At 44.3% G+C, this 23,606-nt stretch overlaps 1 protein-coding gene across 3 annotated transcripts in view; it reads left to right on the top strand.

The window, feature by feature from the left end:
* LOC140729959 (T-cell-specific guanine nucleotide triphosphate-binding protein 2-like) overlaps positions 1-14,828 on the top strand; it is a 35,902-nt gene extending 21,074 nt beyond the window's left edge. For 2 of the 3 annotated variants that reach the window (XM_073050131.1, XM_073050130.1), the window contains one exon: positions 12,738-14,828. In XM_073050131.1, coding sequence (XP_072906232.1) covers positions 12,744-13,961 — 1,218 coding nt within the window. In that variant the 5' untranslated portion in view covers positions 12,738-12,743 and the 3' untranslated portion in view covers positions 13,962-14,828. The remainder of the gene's footprint in view (positions 1-12,737) is intronic. The other variant, XM_073050129.1, reaches the window with a different exon arrangement.
* The last annotated feature ends 8,778 nt before the right edge of the window (positions 14,829-23,606 follow it).

Raw genomic sequence — 23,606 nt, 5'->3', positions numbered from 1 at the left:
GTGGAAAGTATGATTCCCATGGTTGGAGAGTCTAGGAAAAGATGGCACAGCCTCAGGATAGAGGGACACCCTTTCAAAACAGAGATGTGGAGAAATTTCTTTAGCCAAATGGTGCTGTATTTGTGGAATTTGTTGCCACAGGCAGCTGTGGAGGCCAAGTCATTAAGTGTATTTAAGGCAGAGATTGATAGGTTCTTGATCATACATGGCATCAAATGTTACAGGGAGAAGGCTGGGAACAGTGATTGAGGAGGAAATAGAAACAAATCAGCCATGAGTGAAAGGCAGAGCAGACTCAATGGGCCAGATGGCCTAATTCTGCTCCTATGTCTTATGGTCTTTTGGTCTTATTATCAACAACATGGATTCATAAGGCCGCAAGATGAACATTGAGACTCAGCTCGCTCAGTTACAGTAACACTGCAGTGGACCCATGTCGCAGTTGTTGGAACTGATCGGTAGACCCCACTGTGGTTCACTGTCCATGGAATGCACACTCCTCCATGCCTGGCAAAATGCTGATAGCTGTACCAATTCAAGAGAGGTGTTTGAATATTCCCAAAATGACTAACGTTTGCTCAGTTCAGAAAATGACTGGATATGGAGTATTTAGGGACCCGACAACCATCTGACCATAAATATAGGAGCAGAACTGGCTATTTGGTCCATCGAGTCTGCTCTGCCATTTCATCATGGCTGATCTAAAATTCTTCTCAGTCCCAATCCCCTCCCTCCTCCCCATATCCCTTCATGCCCTGACCCATCACGAATCTATCAACCTCTGCCTTGAATATAACTACAGACTTGACCTCCACAGCTGCCTGTTCCAATACATTCCACAGACTCACCACTCTCTGGTGAAAGAAATTCCTCCTCATCTCCATTCTAAAATGATGCCCCTGTATTCTGAGACTCTGTACTCTGGTCTTAAACTCTAACACCATCGGAAACATACTCTCCACATCCTCTCTATCAAGCCCTTTCACCATGTGATAGGTTTCAATGAGGTCACTCCTCATTCTTCTGATCTCTAGGGAACTCAGGCCCAGATACATCAAACACTCTTCATTTGACAAGCCACTCAATCCTGGAATCATTTTTGGGAAACTGCTTTGAACCCTCAGCACATCCTTTCTAAGATGAGGGGCCCAAACTTGCTCACAATACTCCAAGTGAGGCCCCACCAGTGCGTTACAATGTTTCACCATTATATCCTTGCTTTTATATTCTAGTCCTCCTGAAAAGATTGCTAACATTGCATTTGCCTTCCTCACCATAAGCAGCATATTAACCTTTAGACAATCCTACAGAAGGACTCCCAAGTCCCTTTGCGACTCAGAATTTTGTATTTTTGCTGCATTTTGCAAATACTCAACCATTTCCTCTGCCAAAGTGCATGACCAAACACTTCCCAACAATGTATCCCTTCTGAGACTTCTTTCTCCATTCTCCTAATCCGTCTGTCCTTCTGTAGTTCCTCTACTTCCTCAAAACTAACTGCCACTCTGCCCATCTTCATATTGTCTGCAAACCTTCCAACAAAACAATCAATTCTATCATTTATATCATTGGCATATAATCTGAAAATTATCCGTTCCGTCACAGATCCCTGTGGTCACCACAGGTCACCAGCAGCCACTCAGAAAAGGCTCCTTTTATTCCCATTCTTAGCCTCCTGCCAATCAATGCTAGAATCTTCCTTGTAATACCATGGATTTATAGCTTGTTAACCAGCCTCATGTGTGGCACCTTGTCCAAGGCCTTCTGAAAATCCAGGTGTACAACATCAACTGATTCACCTTTGTCGATTTTGTTTGTTATTTCTTCACAGAATTCCAACAGATTTGTCTGACAAGCTGTTTCCTTGAGAAAATCATGCTGACTAAGACCTATTTTATCATGTCTCTCCAAGTACCCTGAGACCTTATCCTTAATAAGCAACTCCAACCATTGAGGTCAAACTAACAGGCCAGTAGCTTTTTTTTTGTGCCTCTCTCCCATCTTGAAGAGAGGGGTAACAGTTCCAATTTTCCAGATATTTGGAACCATTCCAGAATCTAGTGATTCTTAAAAATTCATTTCTAATGCCCCCATGACCTCCCCAACCATGGCTTTCATAAATCCGTAGTGTACACCACATGGTGCAGGTGACTTATCTACCTTCAGATCTTTCCATTTCCCAAGAACTTTATTTCTGGTTCTGTTCATTTGCCATTTTGTTCCCCCCCCCCATTACTACCTCATCATTTTCCAGCATGCTGATATCCACTCTCTCCTCTATTTTACACTTTATGTATCTGAAGAAACATTTGGATCCTCCTTAATTATTTGGCTAGCTTACTTTCATATTCCATCTTTACCTTCTGAATGAGTTTTTAGTTCCTTCTGTTGGTTTTGAAAGCTTCTCAATCCTCTAACTTCCAACCAGTTTTTGCTCTATTATATGCCCTTTCTTTGGCTTTTATGTTTGCTTTGACTTCCAATCCTGTTGACTGCAATTTTGTGCTATCATCAGCCTCTTCTTGCAAGGACTCTCACTACACATTGCCTCTGTTTGTAAACCAATTATCTCTTCTTCAGCACCAACACTCCAATTCCCACCCCCCTGCCAAATTAATTTCAACCTACCCAAACAACTCCAGCCAACCTGCCCGCAAGAATATTGAACCCCTGGTTCAGGTGTAACCCGTCTCTTTTATAAAGATCATACCTTCCCTGAAGAGAATTTAATGATCCATAAATCTGAACCCCTCCCTACTGCACCAGTTCCTCAGCCATGCTTTCAGCAGCTAACCCATCCTGTTCTTACCCTCACTGGCACATGGCACAGACTATAACCCATAGATTATTATCCTGGAGGTCCTGTTTCTCAGCTATCTACCTAGCTCTCTAAAATCTCTCTGCAGGACCTCCTCTCCTTGCCTATCTATTTCATCTGTTTCATAGTTGAAATTGATAGTTGACCTGATCAGAGGGGATGACAAGACGGCCTACAGGGACGAGGTCCAGCACCTGGCTGCGTGGTGTGCCGACAGCAACCTGGCCCTTTACACCCAGAAAACCGAGGAGCTGTGAACTCAGGCATGCTAGCAGTCACACTCATCTCCCCAACTACATCAATGGAGCTGTAGTACAGCATTTATCAAGTTTCAAATTCCTTGGTGTCCACATTTCTGATGATCTCAGCTGGTCCCTGAACTCCTCCATCCTGATCAAAATGGCGCAACAGCGCCTTTATTTCTTGCGAAGCATCAAGAAAGCCTACCTCAGTCCCAGGATACTGACAGACATTGTACCATTGAGAGCATACTCACCAACTGCATCTCAGTGTGGTATGGCAATTGTCCCATATCGGGCCACAAAGCACTCCAGTGGGTGGCGAAAACTGCCCAACGGATTATCGGCACTCAATATCCCGCCATTGAGAACATCTACCATAAATGCTGCCTGGGCAGGGCAAAAAGCATTATCAAGGATGCATCTCACCCTAACCATGGACTTTTTACTCTCCTCCCATCCGATAGGCACTACAGGAGCCTCTGCTCTCACACCAGCAAGCACAGGAAGAGCTTCTTCTCTGAGGCTGTGACCCTGCTGAACCTCACATTGCAGCACTAAGCAGTATTGCACCCATATTGTACTGTCTCAGTACTTTTATATTTGTATGCTGTAGCAGTTACTTTTTATTCACAGTTATTTTGCAAACACTATTCTTTTGCACTTCTGGTTAGATGCTGACTGCATTTCATTGGCTTTGTATCTGTACTCAGCAGAATGAAAATGAAGTTGAATCTAATCTAATCTTCTGAGCCACAGCATCAGCTCAGCACCAGAGAGCTGGTCACTGTTGCTCCGCCCATTATATAATCCCCTTCAATAGTATCTAATGTTACCTGGGTTTCAGCACCTCAGATACAGAGAAAGGATGAACAAGTTAGGTCTTTATTCTTTGGAGCGTAGAAGGTTGAGGGGGGACTTGATAGAGGTATTTAAAATTATGAGATAGATAGAGTTGACATGGATAGGCTTTTTCCATTGAGAGTAGGGGAGATTCAAACAAGAGGACATGACTTGAGAGTTAAGGGGCAAAAGTTTAGGGGTAACACGAGGGGGAACTTCTTTACTCAGAGAGTGGTAGCTGTGTGGAATGAGCTTCCAGTAGAAGTGGTAGAGGCAGGTTCGATTTTGTCATTTAAAAAAAAAATGGATAGGTATATGGACAGGAAAGGAAAGGAGGGTTATGGACTGAGTCCAGGTAGGTGGGACTAGGTGAGAGTAAGCATTCGGCACGGACTAGAAGGGCCGAGATGGCCTGTTTCCATGCTGTAATTGTTATATGTTTATATGGTTATATAATTATTATTGAGGGGATCTGCCACAGGTATATTCTGCATTGGCTGTGCAATTCCCCTCCACCTGACAGGCACGAGATAGACAAGGACTGTTTAGAGATGGTCTAGCTCCCTTTTCACGTGGTAGGTCACATCTAACAAACTTTATAGATTTTTTTCAAAGAGGCTACCAGGAAAGTTGATGAAGGATATAGTCTAAATGGACTTTAGTAAGACTTTCAACAAAGCCTCTCATCAGAGTTTGGTCTGTTTGGTCTCTTGGCATTCAGGATCAGATAATAGATTGTATTATACATTTGTTTCGTGGCAGATACCAGTGAGTTCTCTATGAGAGGTCTGTAGCTAGTGGTGTGCAGCAAGGATCAGTGCTCAGTTCTATATTATTTATCATTCATAGCGAATATCTGGCTGGAAATGTGGAAAACTGCATCAGCAAATTTTTGGATGACTCCAAGTTGGGGGTGAAAGTGGACAATGAGGAAGCCTATTGAAGCAGTGAGATCCTGACTATCTGGATAAATAGGTTGAAAATGGCAGATGGAATTTAATGCAGACAAGTGTGAGGTGTTGCACTTTGGGAAGGTGAACCAGGGTTGGACTAGCACAGAGAGCGCTAGGCCATTGAATAGTGTGGTAGATCAGAGGAGTCTGGTAACACAGATCCATAATTCATTGAATATGGTATCACAGGTACAGTTAGATAGGGTCGTAAAGAGAGCTTCTGGCACATTGGTCTTCATAAATCTGAGTACAGCAGTTAGGACCTTATGCTGAGATTGTGAAAAAATGGGTGAGCCTATATTAGGAGTATTGTGTGCAACTATGATTGCCTAACTACAGAAAAGATGTAAATAAAGTTGAAAGAATCGAGAGCAAGTTTACAAGGATATGGCTGAGTCTTGAGGAGATGAGTTACAGGAAAAGTTTTAGCAGGTTAGAACATTATTCCCTACAGCACAAGATGATGATAAGAGATTTGTTACAAAATTATATGGTGTGAAGTCCCAGTGGCTTCCTCGGCTGCATAAATCTAGGTAAGACCCACTCTAGTCCTGCCAAACCCATGCAATTGAGATGGATCTCCCACCCCATACCCAATGTAACCCCATGGGTCGCCTCAGGCTCGCTCAGCTCCGTCTCATTTAGGGGGAGCAGCCTTCGGCCCCGCCAGACTGGGTAATCAGCTTGTGTGGATGCTGTGTGATGTCCCCGCCTCGCCAAAGAACAGACAGTACATCATATACGATTAAATTAATACAATTTATAAAGATTACTATAACTAAGTGATTAATAACGATACAGTATATAGGAAGGAAAAGAAAATAAAGAAAAGGCGCCAAACTTATCAAAGTCCAAACCACTTCGTGCACAACCGTTGGAGCTCAATTACCGAAGTCTTCTGGCCACCATTCGATCCCCTCCGAACTCCTCGACTTGCAGCTCAGGTCCACCCGAAGTGGTCAACCAAGCACAGCTATCCTTGTCTCCTCTCCTTGTGGTTCCTCCTGGCCTTGCACCCCAGCTTGGGGTCTGTTCCTCGCCCAGCTTACAGCATCGCGTCCTCTCTCTCTCTCCCACCCGCGCCGACTCCCCAAAGTGCCCGCCAAAGCTTACAGACTCAGAAGAAAGAACAACATTAATCCCAATTGGTTAACAAATGAATACAACTCTCGTTATCAGTAAATTTTAACCCAAACAAGCTTCTAGCACTCTCTCGCAATAAAGAAGCAGTCATACTTTTAACAAAACAAAGAAGCTATTTTGATTAACATATGCAGTAATAAAAAAAAGAAAGAAAAAACCCCCTCACAAAGAAGAAACCCCCTTACACCAGGTTGTGTGGATGCTGTGCAATTTGCTTTCCTCTGGTGACACAAGTTGAGGGTGATGTGGATAGCCTGGAGGGTTGTCAAAGTTTACAGCAGGGCATTGATATAATGCAGAACTGGGCTGAGATGTAGCAGGTGGAGTTCAACCCAGATATGCAGACAACCCAGAAATATCTGTACAGGATTAAAGGAATTATATTTCTGAAACTTACCTAACTAAAGGGTTAGTAAAGAAAAGAAAGAAAAACAAAAAAGAGCCCATTAAACAGTCAAATGTGCACAGGTTGGAGCTCCTCTTGAAGTTTTCTGTCACTCACATGCTGGGGCCTTGGCCTGCGTGAAAACACACATCACCTTCCAAACGTTGCTCGCAATCCATCTCCAACAAAGAGGTCTCCCACCAGGTCGTATCCTACGACCGGTTCTCCCCAGCATTTTCTCTCTTCATCTCCCGTCGATCAAAAGCTCCAAGACCATTAGAATCCAATCCTGTCCTCTCTTGCTCTTTCATCAAGCCATTGTATTCTGACTCTGTGTCACTGTCCAGGACTAATACTCTTTTCACCAAATTCAGTCTCTCACAGGCAGATAAACCCATTACTGACTCTACATTTTTTGGCACGACCACAAATGAAAGCATGTGCACAATATTTTTGTGTGACACCTTTGACACACATGTTCCTTTAACTTGAATGTCTACACTTGAATACCCACTCACTTTTATATTCACAAGATCACAAGACAAAGGAGCAGAAGTAGGCCATTCGGCCCATCGATTCTGCTCTGCCACTCCACCATGAGCTAAACTATTCTCCCATCTAGTTCCAATTTCTGGCTTTTTCCCCATATCCCTTGATACTCTGACTAATTAGATACCTATCAATCTCTTCCTTAAACACCCTCAATGATAGGGCATCCACAGCTGTATGTGGCAACGAATTCCATAAATACATGACCCTCTGGTTAAAAAATACTCCTCATCTCTGTTTTAAATGGGTACCATCTAATTCTAAGTCTGTGGCCTCTTGTCCTGGACTCACCCACCAGGAGAAACAACCTTTACACATCTACTCTGTCCAAACTTTTCAACATTCGGAATGTTTCTATGAGATCCCCTCTCATTATTCTATACTCTAATGAATGCAGTCCAAGAGCCGACAAACACTCCTCATATGTTAGCCCCTGCATTGCAGGAATCATCCTCGTAAATCTTCTCTGAACTCTCTCCAACATCAGTCCATCCCTTCTAAGATAGGGGGCCCAAAACTGCACACAGTATTCCAAATGAAGTCCCACCAGTGCCCCATAGAGCCTCATCAAAACCTCCTTCCTCTTATACACTATTCCTCTTGAAATGAATGCCAACATAGCATTCGCTTTCCTTACTGTTGATCCAACCTGGTGGTTAACCTTTAGGGTATCCTGCATGAGGACCCGCAAGTCCCTTTGCACTTCTAATTTTTGAATTTCCTCCCCATCTAAATAATAATCTGCCCAATTATTTCTTCTTCCAAAATGTGCAACCGTACATTTCTCAACATTGTATATCATCTGCCATTTCTTTGTCCACTCTCCTAAACTGACCAAGTCTCTCTGCAACCTTTCCATTTCTTCAACACTTCCTGCTCCTCCACCTATCTTGGTGTCATTCGCAAACTTAGCCACAAAACCATTTAATCCATAATCTAAATCATTGATATACAGTGCAGAAAGAAGCGGCCCCAACACCGACCCTGCAGAATACCACTAGTAAATGGCAACCAACCAGAATAGGATTCTTTTATTCGCACCCTTTGCTTTCTGCCTATCAACCAATGCTCCACCCATTCCAATATCTTTCCTGTAATTCCACGGGCTCTCATCTTATTAAGCAGCCTCTTATGCGGCACCTTATCGAAGGCCTTTTGAAAATCCAAATACACACCATCCACAGCCTCTCCCTTGTCAATCTTATTTGAGATTACCTCAAAAGATTCCAATAGGTTGGTGAGGCAGGATCTTCCCTTCATGAAACCATGCTGGCTTGGGCCTATCTTGTCATGCACCTCGAGGTATTTCATAACCTTGTCCTTGAGGATCGACTCCAATAACTTTCCAACAATAACCAATGTCAGACTAATAGGTCTGTAATTTTCTTTTTGCTGCCTACCCCCTTTCTTAAACTGTGGAACTACATTTGCAACCTTCCAGTCCTCCGAAACCATGCCAGAGTATATTCATTTTTGGAAGATCACTTCCAATGCCTCCACAATGTCCAAAGCCACCTCCTTCAGAACTTGTGGGTGCACCTCATCTGGTCCGGGAGACTTATCTATCCTTAGTCCATTTAGTTTCCCAAGCACTTTCTCTCTGGTAACCTTGACTGTACCTAATTCTATTCTCAGACCTCTCACAATCAGGTATGTTGCTAATGTCTTCCACTTTGAAGACTGATGCAAAATACTCATTTAGTTCCTTTGCCATCTTTTTGTTACCCATTATAATTTCTCCAGCATCATTTTCAATCGGTTCTATGTCTATCCCTGTCAATCTTTTACTCTTCATATATTGAAAAAAACGTAGTATCCTTTTTTATGTTAATTGCCAACTTTCCTTTTTTATGTTAATTGCCAACTTCCTTTCATAATTCATCTTTTCTTTCCTAATGACTTTCTTAGTTTCCTTCTGTAAGTTTTTAAAAGCAATCCAGTCCTCAGCTTTCCCACTAATTTTTGCTTCCTTGTACGCCGTCTCTTTTGCTTTTATTTTAGTCCTAACCTCTCTCATTAATCACATTTGTGCCACTTTTCCATTCGTGAATTTCTTTTTTCTTGGAATATCTTTTTCCTGCATTTTCCTTATTTCTTGTAGGAATTTCATCCAATTCTGCTCTACCGTCCCTCCATCTAGCTTACTTTTCCAATCAACTTGGGCCAGTTCCTCTCTCATACCACTGTAATTTTCTTTGTTCCACTGAAATATCGATATACCTGATATCAACTTCTCATTTTCAAATTTGAAACTGAACTCAATCATATTATGATCACTACTTCCAAGGGGTTCCATTACTTATCGCTCCCTAATCGCATTAGGTTCATTGCACAGCACCCAATACAAAGCAGCCGATCCCCCGGTGGGCTTGTGGACAAGCTGCTCCAAAAAGCCATCCCGTAGGCATTCTACAAACTCCTTCTCCTGAGATCCAGTACCTTCCTGACTTTCCCAATCCAGTTTCCTATTAGAATCCACCATAATTATCTTGACATTTTCCTTCTGACACGCTTTTTCTATTTCCAGCTGTAACTTGTAGTCCACATCTCGGCTGCTGTTTGGAGGTTTGTATATAACTTCTATCAGTGTCTTTTTATCCTTGCCATTTTATTAACTTGACTCATAAGGATTCTACCTCTTCTGATCCTATGTCCCATCTTTCACTGATTTGATATTGTTGCTTACCATCAGGGCCACGCCACCCTCTTTACTTACCTTCCTATCTTTCCTATACACTGTGTATCCTTGGACATTCAGCTCCCAGTCATATCCATCATTTAGCCATGACTCGGTGATGGCCGCAATGTCATAACCTGTGGCTGTACAACAAGGTCTTCCACTTTATTTCTAATGCTGCGTGCATTTAAGTACAGTGCATTTAAATCAGTATCTGTTACCGATTTTGCTATATTTCTATCACACAGCAGATTATCCTGTCTATTCACCGGCCTGTCTTTCTTGCCATCTTTGCTGCACAGTATCTTTGACATTTCTATTTTGCTCTTACTCAACCCTAACACCCTGGTTTCCCTCCCCTTGCCAACTTAGCTTAAACCCTCCCTAGTAGATATATTAAACAATCCCGCCAGGATATTGGTACCCTTTGAGTTCAGGTGTAACCCATCGTTTTTGAATAAGTCAAACCTCCCCCAAAATAGATCCCAATGATCCGAGAATTTGAAGACGTGCCCTCTGCATCAGTTACTTAGCCACACATTCATCTGCATAATTCTGCTATTCTTACCTTCATTAGTGCGTGGCTCAAGCAGTAATCCTGACATTATTACTCTGGAGGTCCGTCTGTTCAATTTTCCTCTTAGCTCCCAGTAATCTTCCTTCAGGACCTCCTCTCTTTTTCTGTCTGTGCTATTGGTACCAACATGTACCAGGACTTCAGGCTGCTCACCCTCTCTTCTCAGAATCTCTGGACCCGACCTGAGACATCCTGTACCCTGGCACCAGGGAGGCAACACATCATCTGGGTATACTCGTCTGGCTTGCAATATCTCTTGTCTGTTCCCCTCACTATGGAATCCCCTATAACTACTGTATTTCTCCTTGCTTTCTTGATCACGGCACTGGGCAGAGTGCCAGAAGTTCACTGTACTTTGTACAAATACTTGTCACAGTATCAGGGCAAATCGACCCTGATACAGTTCTTAAGTACTGTGGTCTTCCTCTGCCAGGTCAACTTCTCCAACAGTATCTAAAATGATATATTAATTTCTGAGGGGGGCTGTCACAGAGGTGCTATCCACTTATCTCTGTATAGGTATTATCAATCACCTCCTCATTTTCCCTAATTAGATGAAGGTCATCAAGTTGCAGCTCCAGATCCTTAACACAGTCCTTAAGGAGCCTCATCTCAATGCAGCTGGAGCAGATGTAATCCTTGGGGAGGCTGGGAGTCTCCCAGGGTCCCCACATCTGGCACTTCAAGCACAACACTAATCCTAGATGCATACCTCTAATGCTACTGTTATTACTAAATAAATAAACCTGTAACTTACCCCTTTACCATAAGACTCAACGGTTGCAGGAAGCCTCTTCCCGTTTCTGTCTAATCCCGTTGAGCCAAAGCCCTATCACTCTGCACCCTCTCTCTCCACTGCCTGCTGGATATGGCAGTGTTCTTTTTAAGCCTTACATGCTCTGAGGTCACGCGACTGTGCAGTCATGCCTTTCCTGTCCCAAGTAGTTAAAAAAAAATCAATCTGAATTTTTCTCCCAAAAAACGGTGACATACTTCGCTGCCTCCTTGCTGTGAATAAAAAAAAAAACATTGAAGATTGCTTCCCTTTTTAAACCTTCCGCGCTCTGTCTGATGTCTATTTCTCTGATTTAAATTTGGTCTTGGCTTTAATGCTTTAAACTCAGATTCCACAAAAACATTTTACTTGTGCTCCAGTATCAAGTTTAAACACAATATTGTTTTGGTTCACTTGCAATGGAATAGTCCAGACATTCTTACTTTGTTTATTTTCACAAAGCTCATCAATAAAAAAATCCTAAAGTTCATTTACAAGCAGTGCATTTACTTGTTTTATATTCTTTCTACTTGTGCAACAGTGTGAAAAATGATTACTCTACCACGGTGATTGCACATTTTCCCACACACTGGACATTTTTTAGGTTGGTACTCCCTCCCACAGTGAACACATAGTTTTTTTTTCTTTCAGATGACCTCTTTTTCTCTGTTGGTTTCATTTCCATTTCATTATTTATTATAATATGTTCACGGTTATTCACAGCGTGTATGCAGCAGTTCTCAATAAAAAGCTCTTTAGCCTGTGACTTTACAGTTTCCGAAGCTTTGCAGAGAATCAAAGCTTTGTCCAAATTATCGTCTGGTTCTCTTAAGAGTCTTCCTCTCAGAGCATTATCCAAAATGCTGCAAACACTTTTGTCTTTAATTAGAGAGTCCGTCAGCTCTGCAAACTTGCATGTTTTACTGCAGTTTCTCAACTCGGTAAGAAATTGATCAATCGTTTTACCAGTTTTCTGCTTACATGTAAAGAATTTATATCTTTCATATGTCACATTACGCTTTGGTATACAAACTGCTTCAAATGGTTATATACCTGAATTGTGTCATGATCTATTACGTGGAATATAATGGCAGCTTTCGTTTTTACTGTTTTATTTTCTGCTTTGATCGTCGATAAATAAATTTCGAAATGCTGTTTGAATGTTTTCCAGTTTTCTGCTACTTTACTAGTCAGCTGAAGTGAGTTAAGAGGTTGCAACCCTTTTACTTGTAAAGCTGTTAGCAAACACTAAAAAAGTTTGCACTCTTTTTTCTGATTATCTTCACTTCTCCTGTGTTTAGCGAACATATTATTCTTCTAGACCGACTTCTGACACTGCATCACTGCCCTGTCTACCTATGATATCAATGCTGTATTTGACCTGCACAACTTATGTTTCTGAAATTACTGACTTTGCACACGTCTGAGATAAATTCCCACTGCCACACTTTGTCCAAACTGCCCAAGTGTTCTGGATCTTGCTGTAATCTCAGACAACCTTCTCCACCATCTGTTGTACCACCAACATTGTTATCTTCCACAAATTGACTAAACATAGAACTAATATTCTCATGCAAGTTGTTAACATAAATTAAAAAATGCAGGAGACCTGTTAATCACCTGTAGTTTCCATCCTCCGAATAGAAAAACAAGCCACCATTGCCACCCTCTCACACGTGTCACAAGCTGATTTAAATTAATTTGGCTCGTTCAAACAGGACTTGCGATTCCACGATGACATCCTTCTCCAACATAATATACATGTTTTCCTCTTTCAGCGGGAAATGGCTGGTGTTCTTTCCAACCTGTATTACAGCACCAAGGATGTGAAGGATCTGGTGTCTGCCTATCAATGTGAAGGAGAGACGGGTCTTCAATCGGCCATTGAGAGAAAATCCAAGCAGTTCGAAAATGTACGGATCCGGATTGCGGTGATGGGTGACTCCGGGTCGGGCAAATCGACCCTGATCAATGCCCTGCTTGAGTTGAATGAGAATGAGAAAGGGGCTGCCCCAACTGGAACTAAAGAGACCACCAAGAAGATAACACCTTATGCCCACCCCACCCTTCCTAACGTTCAGTACTATGACTTCCCTGGGTTGAACACACCAATGTTTCCGGTGAAACAGTTCATGAAGGAAACCAACTTTTCCCAGTATGATTTGGGCATCATTGTCACTGATTCTCGGTTCACAGAGTATGACAAGTTACTGGCTGAAGCACTGAAGAAGGTGGGCAAACCTTTCTACCTGGTGCGCTCTAAGATTGACGAGACTATCAGGGCAGAAAGGCGCAAGAAGGATTACAACCAGAAGGATATGTTCCGGAGTGTGAGGGCATATTGCGTCTCCTCACTACAGGCAGCAGGGATAGAGAAACCTACCGTTTATCTCTATTCGGCCTTTAACCTAGATCAGTTTGATTTTGCTAAATTAAGGGAAGCTGTGGTATCCAATCTTTCGGAGACACAGAAGAATCTATTCATCACAGCTCTCCCCAACACATCTGAAGCTGCTATAGAGAGTAAACGTCAGGCTCTGCGGCGTTTCATCCAGATGCTGTCTGCCATTTCGGGGGCTATTGGTGTAGTTCCCATTCCGGGTTTGTCCCTTGCCTGTGACTTGGCACTCATTACCACTGGTATCCTGTTCATACGGAAGAACCTTGGTCTGGATGAGGCATCACTCAGCAAACTGGCCCAGAGAGTGGAGACAAGTGTAGAGGATCTGAAAAAAGGTACTGAGCACAACTGGGTGTTCGGGGAGATCACACGTCAGCAGGTAGTGCTGTTGATGCAGAGAAGCACAGTGGCAATGGCGCTGACAATCGCCGAGCCCTTCCTTGACTTTGTCCCCATTTTGGGCTCTATCTTTGGGGCAACATCATCCTTTGGGGTGACTCTCATGATGCTGAACAGTTCACTGGATGCAATGGTGGAGACAGCTAAAATTGTCCTTAAAAATGCCAAGGCAGCTGCTTCCTCTGAAGACATCGGTAACTGAAGGCTGTTATCACTGTGCCCCTTGTACTCTATCCCTGAGGAATGTCACACCATCCTGATATCTATCACCCAAAATCAAGGTCTTTCTGGCACCCCATCCCCATCTGGAAAAGAGATGCTGAAGGTACTGGAAATCATGAACAACACACAGCAGGAATTCAGCAGGTCAGGCAGCATCAATGGAGGGGAATAAACAATTCATCAGGACTCCTGTTAATCCTAACAATGCTTGAGTGCAAGTGTTTCCTGTTACCCCAATAGGAGGGCTATCCCTGTTACCATCATTTTCAGGAGCTGTTTCTCCAAAGTCACTGCCTGACTCAATGAACCACCCACCTCTTCCAGGTTTATTTCAGACTTCCAGCATCTGCAGCATTTTGCATCAGAATGCCTCACAATTTAATTTACATTCAGCCATCCTGGTGTAGATGTTTAATGTCACAAACACGAGAAATTCTCCACATACTCAAAATCCAAAGCAATGCACATAAAATGCTGGAGGAACTCAACACACCAGTCAGCATCTATGGAAAAGAATAAATAGTCAACGTTTTATGCAGTGATGGTTCATCAGAACTGGAGGGTCCGGTGGTCCACCTACCAGCGAGCAGTTCCAGTGACAATGGAGTAGCAATGATTACATCCTACCCCTATTCAGTGCCGGGTCCAGTGAGGTATGGATTCATGTCACTGTTCCCAGCTTTAATGTCGAATCGTTCAGCTCAATGAATTTAATTTCCTCAGCCCTGCTGGAATTTAATCTCAATCTCCTGTGCTATTGAGTCCAAGTATCGATGCAGTAGCTAAAGCTGACAAGCAGTGTGCACACACCCTTCATCATAGTCCAGCTTAATGTTTGTTTTCTTCTGTAATATTTCGATGTACTTTTGAATTGTGATTAAACGATCTGACAGAAGCAAGCAACTGCCCCTCGGTCAGTGTTCATTCTTTGTGAACAGCGATGAATTCCATTAACCTTCATGAATCCTGGTCTCCAGTGCAACCAGGTGATTCAGTGTATCGGGAGAGAGGGCAGGGTAACAACACAGAGGTTTTACTGCACAGCAGGTGGCAGGATTACTGGCCCGAAATACAATACATAGTCATAGAATCATAGATGCAAAGAGTAGCAGAACATAAAACAGGCTCTTCGGCCCATCTAGTCCTTGCTGAAATCTTTAAAACCCTGCCGAAGACCCATCCGCATCTGACTCTGACTCCGACTGGAACCACGGCCTCCCGGACATGGGCACCAGCCCCCTCTGGGCCATAGACTCACTCGCTTCTGACTCAGATCTCAGTTCTGGTGCCCTGCAGGCCACAGGCTCTGCCACCCCCAGCTCCAGACCCTCTCCAGACCGTGACCATTATTACTGCCACTGGGTCCTACTGCTCGTCTTATTCCTCTATTATCCCCTATCCTCCCCACGCCTCCCAACCTTCCTTCCACTCCTCATCACCCCTCCATTCCTCTGATCCCTCATCCTCCCCTCATCCCACTCTCCCTGAAAATCCGAACCACCCTTTCCCTCCTAAGACCTCCCACTATTTAACCTCCTCTGACCCCAACGCCAATCCTTGCCGTGCCTTCACCATCGCCTCCGACCTTCTGCTCTCTGAGGCAGAATGTTCTTTCCTTAACAAAGGCCTCACTTTTGTCCCCCTCTGTCCACACCTCAGTGAGTTCCGTGCCCGCCACGATCCTGAACTCTTCCGTCACCTATGTCTCCGAGCCTACTACTTTAACAAGGATTCCCCTCCCCCTATTGATGACCCCTTTTCCCATCTTCAAACATCCTCCTCCTCCTGGACACCCCCTCGGGCCTTCTCCTGCACTCGATCTTTTAATCTCCAACTGTCGCCGAGACATTAACTGTCTCAACTTCACCACTCCTCTCTCCTGTTCCAAACTCACTCCCACTGAACGCACTGCCCTCCACTCTCTGCACTAATTCTAACCTCACCATCAAACCTGCAGACAAAGGAGGAGCTGTAGTAGTCTGGTGGACAGACCTCTACCTCACTGAGGTCAAATGGCAGCTCTCTGACACCTCCTCATACTTACCCCTGGAACAGGACCCCACCAAAAAACATCAAACCATTGTCTCCCGTACCATCATTACCCTTATCATCTCCGGAGACCTTCCATCCTCAGCCAAAAAAAACTCATAATTCCCACACCCCGCACTGCTCGATTTTACTTCCTCCCCAAGAGCCACAAGCCTGACTGTCCCGGTAGACCCATTGTTTCGGCCTGCTCCTGCCCCACCAAACTTATATCTGTCTACCTGGACTCTATTTAGTCACCCATAGTTTAGTCCCTCCCCACCTACATCTGGGATATATCCCATGCACTCCACCTCTTCAATAACTTCCAGTACCCTGGTCCCAACCGCTTCATTTTCACTATGGATGTCCAATCCTTATACACCCACTTCCCATCAAGAAGGCGTCAAACCCCTCTGCTACTTTCTTGACAACAGACCTCACCAGTTCCCCAACACCACCACACTCCTCCGGTTACTGGTACACACACTTAATAAATTCCCTTTTAGCTCTTCCCACTTTCCATAGACCAAGGGTGTAGCTATGGGCACTCGCATGGACCCCAGCTATGCCTGCCTCTTCATTGGTTATGTGGAACAGTCTATGCTCCAAATCTATACTGGTATTGTTCCCCAACGTTTCCTTTGCTACATCGATGACTACATTGGTAGTGCTTGATGAGCTCATCAATTTCATCGACTTTGCCTCATTTGTAGAGCAATAGAGTATAGGAGCAGGTATGTGATGTTGAGGCTCTATAAGGCACTGGTAAGACCTCACTTGGAGTACTGTGTGCAGTTTTGGGCTCCTTATTTAAGAAAGAATGTGCTGACATTGAAGAGGGTTCAGAGAAGATTCACTAGAATGATTCCAGGAATGAGTGGGCTCACATATGAGGTACATTTGACCGCTGTTGGACTGGTCTCCTTGGAGTTTAGAAGAATGAGGGGGGACCTCATAGAAACATTTCGAATGTTGAAAGGCATGTACAGAGTGGATGTGGCAAAGTTGTTTCCATGGTGGGGGAGTCTACTACTAGAGGGCATGTCTTACGGATTGAAGGGCGCCAATTCAGAACAGAGATGCAAAGAAATTTATTTTAGCCAGAGAGTGGTGAATCAGTGGAATTTTTTACCACGGGCGGCAGTGGAGGTCAAGTCATTGGGTGTATTTAAGGCAGAGGTTGATAGATATCTGAGTAGCCAGGGCATCAAAGTTTATGGTGAGAAGGTGGGGGAGTGGGGCTAAATGGGAGATTGGATCAGCTCATGATTAATTGGCGAAGCAGATTCAATGGGGCGAATGTCTGCGTTCTGCTCTTTCGTCTTATGGTCTAAAGTTGGGAGCTGGTGGGGACCAGCCCTCTCTCTCCTTGGTACCAAGTAAAATAAAGTTCCCGAAACAAGGTGCAGGAGTCAAGTATTCTTTTCACCTGATGTAGGGGGTAGCTTGGTAATGTAAGAGTGGGACTGTAATGTTGAACTGACACTGTAATGTAGATGTGACATGGCACTTTGATGTAGGAAGTGAAAAGAAGCAGTCCCCACATTGATCCCCACAGGACACCGCAGTCAACAAGAAATGGCCGATCCCCCCCCCCCCTTTAAAGGCTCTATCATATCCACCTCCACCGCTGTCATCGGCACTCAACCTAGTCACATAAGGTATGCTCCCCAAACCAGGCAGCATCCTTGTAAAACTTTTCTGCATCCTCTCTATGGTTTCCACATCCTTGGTATAGTGAGGTGACCAGTCGAGCACAGTACTCCAAGTAGGGTCTGACCAGGTTCCGATATAGCTGGAACATTACCTATCAGCTCCTACACTCAATTCCACAACTGATGAAGGCCAATCCACTGTATGCTCTCTGAACCACAGAGTCAACCTACGTAGCCTATGGACTTGGACCCCAAGATTCCTCTGATCCTCCACGCTGTCAAGAGTCTTACTACCTAATACCGTATTTGACCCACCATAATGAACCACCTCACAGATGTCTAGGTTGAACTCCAACTGCCACTTCTCATCCCAGGTTTGCATCCTATCAATGTCCCGCTGTAAACTCTGAGAGACCTCCGCACTATCCAAAACACCCCCAACCTATGTATCATCAGCAAAGTTACTAATGCATCCCTCCACTTCTTCATCCAGGTCATTTATAAAAATCACAAAGAGCAGAGGTCCCAGAACAGATCCCTGAGGCACGCCACTAGTAACCGACCTCCATGCAGAATATGACCTATCTACAACAACACTTTGCCTTCTGTGGGCAAACCAGTTCTGGATCCACAAAGCAATGTCTCCTTGGATCCCATGCCTCCTTACTTTCTCAATAAGCCTTGCATTGGGTACCATGACAAATGCCTTGCTGAAATCCATATACACTGCATCTACTGCTCTACCTTCATCAATGTGTTTAGTCACATCCTCGAAAAATTTAATCAGGCTCGTAAGGCACGACCTGCCTTTCACAAACCATTGCTGACTATTCCTAATCATATTATGCCTCTCCAAATGTTCATAAATCCTGCCTTTCAGGATCTGCCCCATCAACTTATCAACCACTGAAGTAAGACTCACCGGTCTATAATTTTCTGAGCTATTTCTACTCCCTTCCTTGAATAAGGGAACAACATCTGCGACCCTCCAAACCTCCAGAACCTCTCCTGTCCCAATTAATGATTCAAAGATCATCACCAGAGTTTCAGCAATCTCCTCCCTCGACTCCCAGAGTAGCCTGGGGTAGATCTCATCCGAGTCCCAGTGATTTATCCAACTTGATGCTTTCCAAAATCTCCAGCATATCCTCTTTATTAATATATACATGCTTAAGCTTTTCAATCTGCTGTAAGTCATCACTAGAATGGCCAAGATCCTTTTCCATAGTGAATACTGAAGCAAAGTTCTCATTAAGTACCCCTGCTATTTCCTCCGGTTCCATACATACACACTGTCACGATTGATAGGTCCTATTCTTTCACGTCTTATCCTCTTGCTCTTCACATACTTGTAGAATGCCTTGGGGGTTTCCTTAATCCTGCCCACCAAGGCATTCTCATGGCTGCTTCTGGCAATCTTAATTTCTTTCTTAAGCTCCTTCCTGCTGGCCTTGAAGTAGCACAATTACGGATTTGCATATATGATATTGGGTATCACTGAATTGTGAAAATTACAGCTGAGAGCTTTATGTCCAAGGATGCACATTTTTTCGAAAGGACAGACAGCAAGGCAGGAGAGGATGGTGTAAAAAAATGAAATCATACAATAAGAAAGAGGTGACAAAGGCTGAAAAGGAGTAGAATCACTGTGGGTGGCGCCAAGGAACTGCAAGCATAAAAAGACCCTGATGCGAGTTCTATAGAAATCCCCAAACAGTAGTAAAGATCTGATCTATAAATTACAATGGGAAATAGGAAATGCATGCCAGAAGTACGACGTTATGATAGTAAGAGGGGTAGGTTAGGAAAATCAGGTTGGTGTTGGATCTCAAGAGGGTGAATTTATAGAATGTCTGCAAGATTGTGTTTCATAGCATCTCATGGTTGAGACAGTGGGGGGGGGGGAGGTCCCCTATTGTTGACAGAAAGTACACTGCAGATGCTGTGGTCAAAGCAACACATACAACAAGCTGCAGGAACTCAGCAGGTCGGCAGCATCCGTGAAACGAGCAGACAACGTTTCGGGCCGAGACCCTTCGTCAGCACTAGAAAGGGAGGGGGCAGTGGCCCTATAAAGAAGGTGAGAGGAGGGTGGGAAGGAGAAGGCTGGTAGGTGCCAGGTGAAAAACCAGTAAGAGGAAAGATCAAGGGCTGTGGGAGGGGAAGCAGGGAGGGGATAGTCAGGAAAGGTGAAGAAGGAATGTAAGGGGAAAGCACTATGGGTAGTAGAAGAAGGCAGAATCATGAGAGAGGTGATAGGAAGCTGGAGGAGGAGGCAGAGTGAAACTGGGTTTGGGGAAGGGAAGGGAGGGAAATACTGGAAGATGGAGAATTCAATGTTCATGACAGGGGTCAGGAGACTACACAGACAGTATATGAGGTGTTGCTCCTCCAACCTAAGCTCGGCCTCATCATGACAGTAGAGGAGGCCATGTATGGATATATCTGAATGGGAATGTGAAGCAGAGTTGAAGTGGGTGGCAACCGGGAGATCCTGTCTGTTGTGGTGGACGGAGCGGAGGTGCTCGACGAAGTGATCCCTCAATCTGTGTTGGGTCTCGCCGACGTAGAGGAGGCCGCACCGGGAGCACCGGATGCAATAGATGACCCCAAAAGATTCACAAGTGAAGTGTTGCCTCACCTGGAAAGACTGTTTGGGGCCCTGAATGGTGATAAGAGAGGAGGTGTAGTGACAGGTGTAGCTCTTACACTTGCAGGGATAAGTGCCAGGTGGGAGATCCGTGGGGAGAGGCATGTGGACCAGGGAGTTGCGGAGGGATTGATCCCTGTAAAAAGCAGAGAGGTGTAGACAGGGAAAAATTTGCTTAGTGGTGGGGTCCTGTTGAAGGGGACGGAATTTGCGGAGGATAATTTGCTGCATCCGGAGGCTCGTGCAGTGGTAGGTGAGGACAAGGGGAGCTCGGTCCCTGTTGTGGTGACGGGAGGATGGGCTAAGGGCCGAATTGCAGGAAATGGAGGAGATGCAGATGAGGGCATCATTGATGATAACAGAAGGGAAACCACGATGCTTGAGATGCCCTGGAATGGAAATCCTCATCCTGGCAGCAGATGTAGCACAGCCAGAGGAACTAGGAGTAGGGAATAGCATTTTTGCATTTGACAGGGTGGGAAGAGGTATAGTCGAGGTAGTTATGGGGATCAGTGGGTTTATAGAAGATGTCAGTGGACAGTCTGTCTCCAGAGATGGAGACCGAGAGATCGAGAAAGGGGAGAGATATGTCCGAGATGGACGAAGTGAATTTGAGGGCTGGGTGGAAGTTAGAGGCAATTGCATTCGCCTTCTTCACCACCGACCCAACCTGGAGGTTAACCTTAAGGGTATACTACACAAGGACTCCCAATTCACGTTGCATCTCAGAACTTTGAATTCTCTTCCCATTTAAATACTAGTCTGCCCATTTATTTCTTCTACCAAAGTGCATGACCATACACTTTCCAACATTGTATTTCATTTGCCACTTCTTTGCCCATTCTCCCAATATATCCATGTCCCTCTGCAGACTCTCTGTTTCCTCAGCACTACCGGCCCCTCCACCTATCTTTGTATCATCAGCAAACTTAGCCACAAAGCCATCTATTCCATAATCCAAATCGTTGATATACAACGTAAAAAGAAGCGGCCCCAACATGGACCCCTGTGGAACACCACTGGTAACCGGCAGCCAACCAGATTGGGATCCCTTTATTCCCGCTCTCTGTTTCCTGCCAATCAGCCAATGCTGCATCTCCCTTGTCTAGCCTACTTGTAATTTCCTCTAAAAATTGCACTAGGTTTGTCAGGCAGGATATTCCTTTAAGGAAACCATGCTGAGTTCTGCCTATCTTGTCATAAGCCTCCAGGTACTCCGTATCCTCATCCTTGACAATCGACTCCAACAACTTCCCAACCACCGATGCCAAGCTATAATTTCCCTTTTGCTTCCTGGCTCCGTTCTTAAATAGTACAGTGACATTTGCAATCTTCCAGTACTCCGGAACCATGCCAGACTCTATTGACTTTTGAAAGATCATTGCTAATGCCTCCACAATCTCCACAGCTACTTCCTTCAGAACACGAGGGTGCATTCCATCTGGCCCGGGAGATTTATCTATCCTTAGACAATTCCGCTTCCTGAGTACTTTCTCTGTCATAATTGTGACTGTACACATTTCTCTTCCCTGACACCCTTGAGTGTCCAGTATACTGCTGATGTCTTCCTCAGTGATGCAAAATACTCATTCAGTTACTCCATCATCTCCTTATCTCCCATTACAATTTCTCCAGCATCATTTTCTATCGGACCTAAATCTACTCTCACCTGTCTTTTACTATTTATATACTTGAAAAATCTTTTAGTATGCTCTTTGATATTATTTGTTAGCTTCCTTTTCCCTCTTATTGACCTTCTTAGTTTCCTTTTGTAAGTTTTTAAAATCTTCCCAATCCTCTGTCTTCCCATAATTTTTGCTTCATTGTATGCCCTCTCCTTTGCTTTTACTTTGGCTTTGACTTCTCTTGTCAGCCACAGTTGCATTCTTTTTCCATCTGAAAATTTCTTCTTTTTTGGAATATATCTGTCTTTACCGTCCTGTAGCAATAGCGTCATTTTACACAGTTCAGCATAGTACAGCAGACTGATTAAAACATATCCAGTCTTTGTATAGAAACATTACCACACTAACATTATGTTACCGTACACTAAAAAAAACTTAGAGTGAAAAGAGCACTTACAAGTTAAACTACCTTGCAGAGCTCAGCACATTAGTTTCTGTTTCTGTGGTCGTAGCAAATTAGACTCGTACCTCATCTCGCAACAGTTAGCACATCCTGTTCTTTATTTAGAGTTTTGCTTTGTAGTGTCCACTGTCCTTAGTCACGTAGCTTATTAGCCTTCCATCTCCACAAATCCCTCCTTGTCAATCTTCTAGATCAACACTCATATCGTTTATCTGTTCACATTCATATTTTCTCATTGAGTGTAACCCTGCGAAGGGGAACTCATAACCCTCAGGAATGGGGCACATTTTCAGTCATTCCTCCTCATCATGGCTATCACTACTATCCTTTTCCTCCTCCTCCTCTTCCCAAGAGGTTCCAGACCTTCCATTTAAAGTTTGTACACACATGGGGGCTGGAGTCTTCGGGCCCTATCCTCTGGAGGGTACTGGTGTACAAAGGAATCTGGTGGCCAGTCCTCCCTTTCTTGGTCAGCAGGAAATCAAGAGCCATTCTGCTCTAAGAGCCACCTTTCTCAGGGCTACGGTCACCACCATGACAGCCTCTAGAGCTTGTTGGGTACCATCTAAACCATCTGCTGTTGCATTCACCAGTTTCACAAGGGCATCGGCCATATTGATCAATTCCCTGACCGCCTTCACGTCTCCATAAGAGGGAACAGCTACCGTCCAAAATCATTCTTTTTCAGAGATTGCCCTCATATTGTTTCAGCTTTCACCCTTTTCCCAATGTGGTCTTCTCTTAAAGAGGGGTACTTTCTAACTGGGAGTATTACAAACCCGGGTAATAACAACTGTACCAGTTATTCTTTAGCCATAGATAAACTCACTCCCAACAGATCTAAAAGGTGTTGTTTCGTGGCAGGGGTGGGGAGTGGTTAGTACTATAGTAGATGGTCCACTTATCCTTTCTTTTTTTTTTGCACTTCCTCCATCCCGGCTTCCATCGCCAATTCTTCTTACACCAACAGGTGTCTCCTCTCTGTCTATATACTATCATCTGGGGGGGGGGGGTAAGTCCAAAACGTCAGGGTAACATGGGAAGTAGGGTCCCTTTAGCAGACCCGCTAGTCTACTCAGTCCCATTCCCCATTCCCCTCTACCCTTGCTGTTTAGCCGGCAAGGTGTCCATCCTCCAGTGCCGCTGTAGGTGGTACCGCTGTGGGTAAAGTTGTATCCCCACAACAAAGAGCCTGCTCCTCTCA

The sequence above is a fragment of the Hemitrygon akajei genome, chromosome 7 (genome assembly GCF_048418815.1).
Source record: "Hemitrygon akajei chromosome 7, sHemAka1.3, whole genome shotgun sequence".
NCBI lineage: Eukaryota > Metazoa > Chordata > Chondrichthyes > Myliobatiformes > Dasyatidae > Hemitrygon > Hemitrygon akajei.
The sequence above is the reverse complement of the archived record's forward strand: the minus strand, read 5'-3'. Positions and strand labels throughout refer to the sequence as shown.